Source organism: Delphinapterus leucas, chromosome 4, assembly GCF_059928025.1.
Source record: "Delphinapterus leucas isolate spDelLeu-1000000601 "Yukka" chromosome 4, BTC_Dleu_Yukka2, whole genome shotgun sequence".
Lineage (NCBI taxonomy): Eukaryota > Metazoa > Chordata > Mammalia > Artiodactyla > Monodontidae > Delphinapterus > Delphinapterus leucas.
In genome coordinates this window covers 73,361,549-73,376,107 of record NC_143132.1, presented here as the reverse complement: position 1 = coordinate 73,376,107, position 14,559 = coordinate 73,361,549, and the positions used below count along the sequence as shown (strand labels likewise).

The 14,559-nt window shown below is 31.9% G+C and overlaps 1 protein-coding gene across 11 annotated transcripts in view; it reads right to left on the bottom strand.

Annotated features, from left to right (window-relative positions):
- The window catches only part of ACAP2 (ArfGAP with coiled-coil, ankyrin repeat and PH domains 2), a 178,568-nt gene that overhangs the window by 24,560 nt on the left and 139,449 nt on the right, over window positions 1–14,559 (bottom strand). For all 11 annotated transcript variants that reach the window (XM_089910652.1, XM_089910658.1, XM_089910653.1 and 8 more), the window contains 4 exons: window positions 12,503–12,615; window positions 4,658–4,709; window positions 3,284–3,384; window positions 2,574–2,679 (listed from right to left, as the gene is read on the bottom strand). In XM_089910652.1, the coding sequence (XP_089766778.1) occupies window positions 2,574–2,679; window positions 3,284–3,384; window positions 4,658–4,709; window positions 12,503–12,615 (372 nt within the window). The remainder of the gene's footprint in view (window positions 1–2,573; window positions 2,680–3,283; window positions 3,385–4,657; window positions 4,710–12,502; window positions 12,616–14,559) is intronic.

Sequence of the window (14,559 nt, the reverse complement as noted above, 5' to 3'; positions counted from 1 at the left end):
CCATGAGTGTATAATGATATCCCAAAAAACATGTATCTGTCCCCACTTAAGGTAGCTAATAAATCAACCAAATGTGGTAATTAAAAGCAAAAAATTAAGCATTTTATTAAACTAGCTAAATAGCTCCGTTGATGAAGAAAGCCTGTATTTCACACAGGAATGCAGACGGGAATGACAGAATTAGAAAATCATCATTTTGCAATTCCTAATGAAATTACAAATTCAGTTATAAAACTATTAGATGAATGGTTGATGGAGCATAGATCTTAAAGGGTCAAAGTAACACAAGGTAGATTTTGTTACACAAAATAACAAAGTAGGCTGGGAACAAAAAAGGAAATGTAACATGACAATGGAGGGATCATACTGTCATCTCCCTAATCCAATGTGTCTGTTTCATGTTCACACAGAACATTTTCACATTAACAGTGGCTGGATAACAATATTGTATGTCTCTTGTTGCTGCATGAAGTATACACATTATCTACGCTGGAATCTATGAGAAGGAATTCTATAGGAACAAATAGCCTAACCTTTTCAGCACATCATTGTTATGAAAAAAAAGAACTGTTCTAGATGGAAAGACAAGGAACATAAGACCAGATGCAATGCCCAGTCATAGAAGAGATCCTACTTTGTAAAACAGGTTGTAAAAGACATTTTTAGGACAACTGAAGACACATGAATATAGACTGGGTTACAGACGATATTAAGAAATTACTATTAAGTGTGGAATGACATGATATCTGTAATCTACTTTTAAAAACTTAAGCTTTTTTATTTTAAAAAGTTAAGACATTTATCCACAAGAATAGGGAGAACAGGAAAGAAAATAAGAGCAACAAAACTTGGGGAGCTGAAGAGTGGCTGGATGAATGGTAACTGAGTAGACCAAGGTAAAATCTAAGGAAAGAATAAGAAAAATCTAAGAGTCCATCAATTTATATCACATAATATTCAAACGACTCAAGGATTTATACCAGTTATCTCGGAAGTGGGGATGAAAGTAGGAGGACTGATTGTTTAAGAAGCAGTTAGATCGAAGGTGCCCTCCCCAACACTGCCATTAGTGGACTGCTCTCTACAAAGACACACAAATGACTAGAGGTTTATTCTCTGGGAAAGTAAAACAGAAAGTGACTGGATGGGGTTTACCTAAAAGGTGGAAGGCAGAGGATTAAATTAATGTATACACACCGAATGCTGCGATCCCCAGCAATTAGCTCCAAGCCAGGCCCTTATCCCTATGCAGGAGATTGGTTGAGTCTTCTCTGGGGAATCTTAGCTGAAAAGACTCCAAAGACCCTAACTATGGTTGTTCCTCAACAAATGGTCCACACTTTGCTGAAGCTCACAGTCAACGAAGTCCTAACTGTGTTCTCAGAGCTTCCGAAGAGGTTAGTCCTTATCTTGCAACCATGAGCAGATTACCAGAAAGCCAAGGAAAGCCCCTAATAAAATGGTTCTCAACATTGTCTATACACAGAAAACATTTAGAAAGCTTTTAAAAATATTGATGCCTGGGTCCCAACTCCATTCAATTGTTCTGGGGTGGGACCTAAGCACTGGGATTTTTTAAAGCTTCTTGTGTTATCCTAATGTGTAGTCAAGATTAAGAACCACAACTCTAACACTGCATATCTGAAAAAAGAACAGGTTTATATGTACAAACGTTCAGCAAACAAAAAGGATCTCTTGGAAATTAAATATGTGCTAGCAGAACTGAAATATTCAATAGAAGGTTTGGAAGACTAACTGATAAAATCTCCCAGAATGCAGAACAAAAAACACAAAAAATAAGAAAATCATAAGACCAGTCCAGAAATTCCAGAAAAAGAAAACAAAGAAATTGGAGAGGAGGAGGAATACTAAAGACTGGTAACAAGAAAGACTCCAACAACAACTCTGGAAACAAGAAAAACACTGCCATTAAAATTTTTAAGAATAATCATTTCCAGCCCAAAAATTCCAAACTCAACCAAACTATCAAACAAATGTGAGGATAGAATACAGACATTTTCAGACATGTACAGATTCACAAATGTCACATTTTCAGGAAGCTAGTGGGGGGAAGTGGTGAGTTCCATTTCTTAAGACTCACTCATGGCCTTGCTCAAAGGAGTTTGTAAACTCACTGGGTAGCTAAAGCCAGACTACAACCCAAGACTCTATATTTAGTTTATCTTCTCCAAGGAGATTTCCACTAAAATATGAGCTTTCCTTTTTTGCTTTTCACCCAGATTTAATTTTAAATACCTTTCACATTCACTGTTTTATTAGAATAATAAAATATTTGGGGAAAAATACTTGCATCAGAATACCTGGAACACATATTGAAATAATGGATTAAACATAAATATATATATTAAATATATATTAAACATATATATAAAATGATAAGTAAAGAGAAATAAGCAAGAGAACTGAATCTACAATTTAGAAATAAAACCCATTTCAATTACAAAAAAAATTATCCTCAATAAAAAAGAAAGTTTTAATAATCATGCAATGTTGCGACTAAAATTAGAAACTTTGTTAATGTATCACTTGGTATTACAATATTGTTTACTAACCTCCGATTCATCACCCTTCTCTCTATAAGCAGTAGCAATACTGGTCTGAACAGCCTTAATCCATGCCTGGCGCAGCTTTTCAGAATCTGCCTGAAGCATACAACTTCTAAAAGGAAATAACATTGTTTTCTCAGATACTAAATTAAACCAAAAAATAAGAAGGTTTACTTTTTTGTCCACTTTGTTATTTAATAATTTTCTAACAAAAACTAATTTCTGTTGAAAGGTTTTATTTCACCTATCTTTACGACAGGGTATGTTCATAAAGAAATCAAGGAACCAATGAAATAAATTACCTACTGAAAACAAATCACCCATTCCTGTATATTAAAAAAAAAAAACAACTTTAAATTTGCCACATAAAATAACATTAATTTTTTCCATTGGGTAGATATATGAAATAATAGTTATCAAAGAAATTTATCTGATATATGACTTCAGTTCATTACCATGACAGTTAATATGTTTTCACATGGCCACATCAATCATCTTTATAGAATTTAAAGAATACGATACTGGGTAGAAGTTACATAAATATCTGACTTAATATGTGTAATCATTAATTATTAAAATTTACTTTTAGTGCACTTTTTTCCTCTTTAGCTCATATAATCACAACTGCAACACAGATCTCTCTGTATTCTGGAAAATTCTTTAAGACAAGCTATGGAAACATAAAAGCAACTCTCAAATTCTTTAGAACCACTCACTTTGTTGGAGAGACCACCTCAAAGCAGAATCGTCGTTCTATGTCCTCACAATGTTTCACTGTACAGAGCCTTAGATCTTCTACCACCACAGTGGGATTATCCTACAATAAGGAAACAAAACTCCTATATTTATCAACCTAGGTTTTAAATACCGACTACCAATAAAAACATACTTAAAAACAGTACTTGGAATAAATGGTCTAATTTTAAAGGTTTATATTTTATCTTATTTTAGATTAGAAATAGGAGTTATCAACATAGATGTAACTAATAAAGGTAATTCTGCCCTGTTAATAATTTTATCTGCCTCATAAAACTGCTGTATAAGAATTAAATGAAATAGTTTATATAAACTTAGTCCAACACTTGGTAGTTAATTAGCAAGTGCTCAATAAATGTTAGCTTTCTGTTCATTTTCTTCTATTTTCTTTCATATCGATTTCTCTCCTGATCCTTACTCACATATAATAAAAGCTACTTTCCTCCAAAACAAGAAGCCTTTCATGAGTCAAGTTTAAATAACTGAAAGAAAAATAAGAAGCCTATACATGCTTCTTAAAATACCTAAGAAAATGAGAAATTTTAAATCATTTTTTAGTACTTAATAAAAAAATAAACTCAAAACCAAGCTTATCAGAGTAGAAATAACCATGGACTAATTAGTTAGAATAAAGGACTTCTATGGAATAAACCTGCTACCATAGAATAGCAAGTAAAATTTCACATTGTGTCATCTCAAGAGTAAAGTGGATATTTGAAATTTACAGGTGAATACATCATTCATAAAGACTAACTAGGTAAAAATCAAGTCATCAATTAACTAATAGTTCTTTTTCTCTAATTATCTTTAACATTCTCAAGTCACATATAATCTCATTATGCCTTTCCATTAAATAAAAATACCTCACTCTTAAAATCAGGTTCAGGAAAACAAACATGTAAAAACAATGTTAACAAATTTAAAAGTTTCTATTTAAATTAATTCAAGCTTACACTTTAATGTAATTATTAACCTTTCTCCATTACCACTTTTGGCCCTAAGGTGATATTTCTTAAAAGGCACCCTTTCCTTCAGCATCAAAACAGTACTAGGGAATTCCTGTCTCACAGCTGGACAAAGAAACATGTGAAGGAATAAAAGTAATAATCCTGGGACACAGAAAAATCCATCTCAAAGCTAGGAACTAAGAATTCAGGACACAATGTTGACACTTTCACCTTCTGAGTCCTCTTATACATACACAAACATAAAACTAATGAGCAGTAATCTTGCACACATGCATATTTATGGACTTCAATGCTTTACCAAAAGGAACAGTTAAAAAACTTAAACTGGGGACTCAATGGGTTTTCACTAATTAACAAAACACCTACCTTAAACTTTTTCTGGTAAACCAACTGATTATTCTGTATTGAAAACCAGCGTCTAAATAAATACAAAATAGATTACGTTTTCACAAACATAATTTATTTCAGTTGTTGTTAGAAAAGAAATATTGGGGAAAGCACTAGAAAATCAGTTTATGGTAATTATGTTTTTAGAAGTGCATTGTTTTGTTTTGCTTTATATAAACTGATGTCAATGAGATAGATAACTACTGAAAGTAAAAAAACAATTTCAGGCAATTTTAAAACCACAGATTAGGAAAATAAAATTACTATATTTTGATTCATTTTTATGTCAGAAATTTATATCCTAACAAAAGTTGTCATCCTTTATGTCATTACCAAATAATAATTGTTTTAAAATAAAAATTTAGCTTTTTGAGCTTCCTCAAAAATAACTAAATCTTTCCCCCAAAATAATTTGCTTTTGTTATAAAGTAGAAATAAAATTATATTATAAATAAGACTTCATTTGTATACAATAAAAGACTGAAATAAATGGTGCTTTGTTTTCAACCTTTCTGAAGCTAATTCAGCATTTGATTTGTTAAGCAAAACAGAAAATTGTATCATCCTTTTAGAACTGACATCACAGGAGGATAGGTGCCAATTCACTTGGGCTTACTTTCATGTAAAATACTTCTAAGCAGAATAATCAAAGTTATGACTAAAAATGAGTCACCCAACTATTGTTCTGCTCGTTACTATACATTAATTGGCAAACACTTTACTTGCAATCTTCTTTAGAAGAAAAAACTAAGCTACGTATGGCATATTTACTAATTCTAATTCATTAAAACAGTAAAAGGACCTAAAGACTTACAAAAAAAAAAATCACAGCCAAAAGCCATTCATAAAAGGAAGCAAAAACTCTCATCAAGCATGAAAGGTAAAACAGTATTTGAGTCATTATTTTAAAATTAGTTTCATGTGAGATGATTTCTATCATAAACATTAGTTATTAATCTATCAGCAGATAGAGATTCTACCTTTTCATTGATACTAATACAAAGCACTAAAAATTGTATTTAGACATATTTAGAATTTCTATTTTAAAAAATTAAGTTAATTCTCCAAAGCTGAGAAAATGATTAGATGCTTTTCTATTTTTAAGCTAGACAGATTGTTAGGTTTTCTTGCTATTTAAAAAGGTATCACTGTTACCATTAAAATAGAGACTGTTAAATAAGCATCTAGATAAAACCAAGTGGGTTGCCTCTAAATGCAAATCATCAAGAGGTGAGCTAGAAAAGGAAGAACTTCTGGGTCTCTTTGCTTTGGAACACATGGTTGGTTAGAAATGTTAAAGGAAATACCTCCAAACAAACAAAATGGTGCAGCCCTGCCACATGGGATGACATGCAATGGAAACAATCTCTGATATTGATTAAAGTGTTTTTAAAAAAAATCATTTGAAGTAGCGTAAACCATATTAATAAAAATTCTTATATTTTACATATAGTAATCATATTATATAATTTGATGAAAAACTACAATGAATTTTATTGCACAATGGAAAAACATCCATGTAAACTTTTCATGCTTCTGAGGTCTTCAAAAAATAAATTTCTTTTGACCTGCTGAATCTTAGAATAGCCTCTAAACATAAATAACAAAATACTAGATAAAAACTTAATTTTTTTTCTTAGAGACAATTTCCTCTGATTATTAACTTTATAGATCATTTGTATTTCTGAAACTCAGCTCCCCTACCATCTATCTGCTTCTGGGTAACTTTCTCACATCATTAGTTTTTGTATACACTATAAATTCATCTTAATTTGACATCTCCTAAGGAAAAACAATCCCACAATATATCCTAGGTAGAAAAATATTTTAATTACTAAGATCAGTATGTCTTATGATACTATCTCCCCTCCTCTGCCATTAAAAAAAGAAAAAAGAGCTAACTTTACTCATTTACACTGACGAAGACCTTAATCAGGTAAGTAAAATAAAATATAATTTTAAATTGCTCCTGTAGGATAATCCTAGTTATTATTAACAATTTTAATAAAAGGAAAAATGAGACAGTTCATAGTCTATGCGATATGCAAAAATATTTAATATTTTTCAAGTTCATGCTACCTGCAATTTAAAGATTCTTTAAAAGGTAATTAAATAATAAAAAAGACAAATGTTGGAAAGCATTGTGCTGACAACTACACTATATTCTGCAAGATTCACAAACTGACCACAAAGCCAAAATATAAAAGTTTTTAAAAAGGAAAATTTCTTGGTTTTAAGAAAACTAAGACACCACTTTATATCTATCTCAAACTGAGATAACATAATAAAGATTTTAGACCAAAATATTACATTCATAAACAAATATTATTAATTTTTAAATACCAATGAGAGCCATAGGATGACAGAATTTTGGTGGGGAGGGAATACATTAAAAAAGAAATCAAGTATCTTTTACAATTTTTGAGCACTAGTCCCGGAACTCAAAATCAAGAACATGGGTAAAAGTCAGACTTCTAAATCTGTAGAAGCTTTATCACTAAAACTATACAGATGATGGATTCATGCACACATTTGGCACATAGGTGCCAAAAAGGTGAACATTTAACAAAATTAAAAGCTTGAACATGTACATGTTCCTTTATCTAAAATTCAATTTAGTTTTTCACAAGGAAAAAGACCAAAATGGTAAAACAAACAAAAGCTAGGAACTGACAATGTTTCCTTTAAACATAATTAATAAGGTGATTACCAAAGGGGCTAATTCCTAATTACCGTTTAAAAAATTTAAAAAGCACTTACTAGCTTATTTCCCTTAAAAAATACAGACACATATATATATAAAGGTATTCATATTACTCAATCTATATCTTCTTTGGATAACTATATACATATCAAATGTTCTTTTCCAGATTAAAACAAATTGAGGAGATAAGCAATGAAAAGGTATAATTCCATTCCTCAAATAAGTTGTTTACACTTTCTTCCCAATTTAAAACATGAGACTTTATATCCATTGCAAGTAATCCAATTGAAATGCAGGTTAATTATGAGCTTTCTCGTGCCAAAGAGGAAACTGGAGTAAGGTAGGGGTGAGGGGAAGGAAGCCATTTGGTACCTGATATGATCGGGCTTTTTCCTGTCATGTGAAAAAATGGGGCAGGATTAAAACATACGGGAAAGGTGGTAAAAGAATGAAAACGCAAATGTGCAAAATAAGCAAAAGACTAGCATGATATGAAAATAAAGCAAGAATTAAAGGAACCAGCTTAAGCTCATAACCTAACAAAAGAGTCAAAAGTATCTGTTGTATTTTGCTCACATATTATACATACATGCATTTATACAGTTAATTCCAATTCTTAGGGATCTGAAATGCTAATATTTCAGAAATATTCAAAATTTTCTTCAAAGCATTATGGTATAGAAGGTTCTGGTAGGACTTAGCACACTCTGCTATTATTTTCTGCCTCTATGGTCATAGCTGTAAAATATAAATAGTACCTTTCCTCATCTTAAAAATTTAAAGGAAATAATCACTACAGTTATATATATATATATATATATATATATATATATATATATATATATAAACCTGAAACAAATGAGAACTTTCCATAAGGAAAAGTTCCTCCCATCTGCTCACCCTCTTTTTGTCAAATGATAGTGGAGACTCTAAGGCCACACATAAGTAGACTTTATCTTTAATCTATCTATACACTTCTTATCTGTATCTGTACTAGATTAAGATACTATATAATACATTTTATGCTTTTAGCTATATTTTCTAATTCAACAAAGACTGAGCACAGCATGTAATTATTCAACTTCTTTATTAGTTTTAACACCTCACTACTAAATAATGTTAATATTTAATTATTTTCCTTGTTCCTTCATCTTTTCTAAATTTATCATTAAAAACAAAAGAGATATACAGGTATTAGTAATCCATCTAGCACTGACTTGAGCTTGAAGTAAAGCTGACACACTGAGAAGATGGCCTGGTATGGAAAGACTATTTTGTAGATATCACATCATCAAAAAATGTATATTATAGACATATAAAAATCTTAAGAGACACCAGAAATCTGAAGCCAACCAGAAACAAGCTCAACAATTCACATAAGACATAAAACGTTTCACTCCTTACGCTATTTCAATCATATCACACAAAATACCATCTCTTTGGTTAAATTTCAGATCATAGAATGATGCTTTCAAGATATACTTAGATTTTATGAAACACAGGGTCAGGTTTTAAAACTACCTGGGAATTCCTAGTCAAATTCACATTTCCCTCAGGAAGATCTTTTTAAAAAGTTCCTTTTGAAAATATTGTATGCTTCTACTCCATAAAACTATAGACAATGGCAAATTTGTCATATGATTGGCACCTTATAGTAACTACAAGAAAGTATGTTTCCTAAAACTAATCCACAAACAATTAAAAAAAAACAAAAACAAACGTAAACGGTGGGCAGAAAAAAATCTGTACATTGAACAGTTGAATTCCTGGATTTTTAAAGTTAAGGCACAAATATCACAAATACACAGTCTTTTATTCAGAGGCTCGTAGAATATATTAAATCAAGCTAGATAGAGAACTAACTAGAGAAGCAGGGCAGAGTCTGGAAGTCATATACAGGCAAAGGGAAATTATTTGCATGTACTTCCTAACATTAGATTTTTGGTAACCTCATATAAAAAAATTTAGATACATTCCAAATTTTTAAAATTGAAAAGCAGAAGAGAATTCTAAATAACATTTAATAGATAACTCTTTCTTTCTTCTCCCTTTTATAGCTACTGACCTATAACCTAGAAAATACTTAAGACTTCTGTTGCAAGGTTTTGACTTTTGTTTTTGTTTTTGAAAAGGGATTTGTATAATGTTTATATGCTATATTCCTTAGAAGTCTGCCTTTAACTACTGTTGTCATCAAAATATTCTTTAAAGGTGTATGAAAATGAAACTAATTTGCTATGCATAATTTATTCCTAATAATGCAAATGGTTAGGAAGGTTTTTAAAAATATTTTTTAAGCTATTTTTTTGTTGTTGTTATTGAAGTTGTATTTTGTCTTATCAAAATACAGATTGTGGGCTTCCCTGGTGGCGCAGTGGTTGAGAGTCCGCCTGCTGATGCAGGGGACACGGGTTCGTGGCCCGGTCTGGGAAGATCCCACATGCCGTGGAGCGGCTGGGCCCGTGAGCCATGGCCGCTGAGCCTGTACGTTCGGAGCCTGTGCTCCGCAACAGGAGAGGCCACAACAGTGAGAGGCCCGCGTACCGCAAAAAAATAAAAAATAAAAATTCAGATTGTTTGGAATTTCCATAGCAAGTTTTTTCTTTCTTTCTTTTTTTGACATTTCCTTTACGTTTTATTTTATTTTTTTTGGCCTCGTGTAATGTGGTATCTTAGTTCCCCGACCAGGGATCGAACCCGCCCGCCCCTGCACTGGAAGCACGGAGTCTTAATTCTGGGTTGATCCACTGTCGTCTGACCTTGGTCGTTTCTTGACTATCTGCCATAGCAAGTTTTTTAATGAGCCAGGTTTTGAGCCTCAATTTTGTCACAAACCAGCTGTGTGACCCTGAATGAGCAACCATCTCCCTGCACTTCCATTTCTTTACTAAAAATTAGGGTGTTAACTACAATCTATGATTCTAATCAATAACTGTCATCCTATCACACAGAAATGGCATCTCCTTTAAAAAGTGGCCTCATTTCCAAAGTTATTGTCTTCCTTACTTGGCAAATGATAGGTAACATATCTACAATTGAGAATTTAATAGTTATTCCCTACTTGATTTTAGTTATGTTTTAATGTCTATGCCAATTAATAAAATTCATGAAACATATAATAAAAAACCAAAAGGTCCATGCTTAAGTCAATTAATGTTCTTCCGTTGTCCTAAATGGGAATGCGATTTTCCACTAACACTTACTGTGCTTCATTTTGAAGTCTGAGAGCATTTCTGATTGGAGTAGTCCATGGAAGTTCGTTTCATTTCTTCTTAACATAATGGTACAGTTTCTATGGATTTACTGTATTTTCACTGTGTTAAACTTTAAGGAGGTTGTTTTGAAATCTGAAGGTTAAAATTCAATTCTAACATTACCTCATGAAACCATACTAGTTGAAAAATCTTTATTATAAAAATTTGACAACCACACGATTTTAATTTCCTACTCTGGCTATGGAAATTTGCCAGGAAACACTTCAAAGATTATTGGCTTAATACAGAATTTTAATTTTTCTTTTTTACTTTATAATAGTTAAAACATTATTTCTTAACCAGACCATCTAGTTGATCCATCTATATTCATGTATTATTTTTAAAGTTCTACATAACTCGGGCTTCCCTGGTGGCGCAGTGGTTGAGAGTCCGCCTGCCGATGCAGGGGACACGGGTTCGTGCCGCAGTCCAGGAAGATCCCACATGCCGTGGAGCGGCTAGGCCCGTGAGCCATGGCTGCTGAGCCTGTGCTCCGCAACGGGACAGGCCACAACAGTGAGAGGCCCACGTACCGCAAAAAGAAAAAAAAAAAAAGTTCTACATAACTCAAAGAGACTTAATATCAAATATTATCATTATTCTTTCCAGTTTATATTCACTCTCAAGTAAAGGAAAATTATTTCAAATACAACACACCATGTACCATTCAAACATCTGACAATATCGAATGCTATGGAAATACTCAATGTATCACTGACATTTGAAAATATCAATAAATTTTTCTATAACCTCATCACCAAGGACTCAAAATTAGTGCACAATGAATCCATTTCAATGTACTGAATATCCAAGCATAATCATTTCCAGTTAAATTAACAAAAATGTATACTAAATTAAACTTACCAAGAAAATTCTATTTATTTTGCTACTGTCCATTTTATAAAAAGAAAACAATCTATCATTAAGTGAATTCATATCTGTTCAAGCAGCAAATAATATACATTCAACCAATAATATAATAGTGTATCAATTAACCAGAACCCAATACTATTTTCAATTATTACAAAACTGTTCTAATTACTCTTTTTTTTTTTTGCAAGAAGGGAGGCATCCTTGAATAAAAGGCTAATCACTGCTATTCAGAAGAATGATCCTGAGGCAATACAATCTTTTTTTTTTGCTTTAATGTCTGAAATTATTCCACTTTATTAATACATAAGAAAATAAAATATTTTACACATTCATTCAAAAGACATTTACTGGATCAATATATATAAAAATCAGTTTAGAAAAAAAAATTTTAAGTTTTCGGTTGGCATCAAGTTTAGAAAAAAGGAGCACCAGCTGCCATACTCACTTCACACATAAAAACAATTCCATATCCTAAAACTCCTGGTTAAAGTTATTGCAAAGATCCAAAGATCAGGATCACCTCACTTAAAGATTCACAAGCCAAAATTAAGTAAAAATGTACATAAACAGCATATAGGGGAGGAACCCAAAGGGAAAAAAAAAAAGCTCACTTGTCATATTCATCCATTATGTTCAAAATATAATTTGCAATCAGATCTATTTGGTAACAAATATGGGAGGAAGCTCACATTTAAAAATTTATTCATTGTAATGATCTAGTCACTACAGACCAAGCAGTATAAAAAGTCTCCTTGCTTCCTGGTTTAAACTTCGCTTAAATTTTAAAATTTAGAATTACTACTGTTACTTTTGACTTGCTTCTTAAGGCCCCTTTCCTAGAAGGGCCTTATCTTATCTTCAATGGACTGGGTTCAGGAAAGTTACTAGGGACTGTGAATTTAGAGAATTATGAAGGAAAGAGTTGCCAAACCAAAGGGAAAGTCAGAAAACTGAGAATATGGAAAGAGCAAGACTAGATTTGAAATATATTACCTGTTCCAAGTTTTGAAGGCATTGCTGGCTCGTTTGAACAGATAACCTTCCATAACAATGCCATTTGCAGCATCTACATTATATTCTAGTTTAGAATCATCACTGGAGAAATCCTAGACAAAATAACACATTAAAAAGTTCATATGATTTTTACTGATTTCCCTAGACAACAAATCTATCCTAGAGAGACAGCTCAAACAGTAAAAAGCTTTGTATTAAGATAGCTATATCAACAATATTCATAAGAAAGCAGGGGAGACCTAAATGTTCAAAAATAGAAGAATGCTTCAACATATTGATGTATTTCAATCCAGTAGACTATTAGGCAATAACATAGATGAGTATACAGAATATACATTAAAAGAGAAAAAACAATATAAATTTTATAAATTATGCAGCTTGGGTAAATAAACTGTATATACACTGTGATTAAAAGCACAATATGTATACAAATAGACAAAGGGAATAACTCGATATTCTACAGGTGTTATGTTTAAAATGTTTTCATTTAATCCCAATATTTTATGGTGATGTGTCTGCTAACAATTTTTTTAAAGGAATATGGGTATATTTAATTGGGATTATTTAAATCTACCACTATTTTCTAAATATATTACTATTATGGCAGTTTTTAAAATCTGGTAGAAACAATAACTCCACTGTTTGGGGGTTCAAAAAAGGATTAAAATAAAATTATTTTTGCAAAGGAGAAGCACCACAGTGTGAAGTGAGCATTCCGAGCTCACTTTTTTATGAGGACTATAGAACCACTCATAGTCATTTTTTATCATTCTAATCATTCTAGTTTTCACTTGAATACAATTCAAACTTTCAATTTTCCTCCAAGGATTCATGAAGTTTTGAAATCAGAATTCCCATATTTAAAATATTTCCTGGTGAATTTCCAAAGTAATTTCAACAAAACTGCAAGATTGCTGTGATCCCCAAATTGAAAACTCTAAAAATCAGTCTTGAAACTTTCAAAATTATTTCTGGACCAATAATCAAAATTAGAATGCTATCCTATTAGAGAGCAGTAGACTTTCTGTCTTGAGAAAGATTTTGGTAGAGGCTGGATGACCACCTGCCAGAACGCTGGGATGCGGGGGTCCTGCACTGGAGGGGAAACGGAGTGAGAATCACCTAAGGGCTTTCCAAATCTAAGAGTCTAAGACTATGGAAAGAGGAAACAGACTAACTTCAGAATTAAAAACAAACACTGCTGACATCTCTCAAAATTTAATCATAAAGACATAATAATCCAAAATAATCAAATGAAATAACCTGTAAATAAATTGCTACATTTCTTCCTGCTTTTACTTTGGGGGGAAAAAATCAGGGAAATTTTAATTCCTTCATTTAAAATGTACTTGAAGCTATAATTTATTTAATTATGTAGACAGGATTAAGTCAGCAACAGATGTAATTGAGTTTGGCAACATTCTAAAAATTTCATTTGTAACATCGGCATCTTTGCAATGCATTATAAGTATTTTTTTTCTAATTTCAACTATTTTTCTTGAGATAAATTAAGTCTTCAGTATAATTCCTATTAACATCAATTAATATTTTATAGTACTTAAAATGTGATAGATATGATTTTATAATGAAAGCAACCAATAATGTTGAATAAAATATATAATATTAGAATTTAAACACACTGATGAGCTGACAAAATGGAAGGAATACTCAAAGGCAAAAGAATAAGTGAACATTGGAAGCCACAGGGGTAAGCAGAGCAAGGAAGCCAAGTCTCCCATTAAGGGCGTTTGTCTCATCAGGAGAACTTGAAGCTCTGGTGTGGGGCCCAAGGAATAGAAGGCAAGGCCAAGGCTGGCCAATGAGGGGACTCTAAGAGAAGCTTTCTCTTTTGAAATTGCAAGAAAGACAAGAAGGACCACTACTATCTCTTTGATTTAAGCTTATTTTAAAAGTCCCAGCCAGCAAGATAAACAAAAAGTAAAGGAAACAATTACTTGCAGATGATGTGACTTTGTACACATAACATCCAAAAGAATCCAGAGATAAATCAGTATTAAAGAGAGCTTAAAAAGACT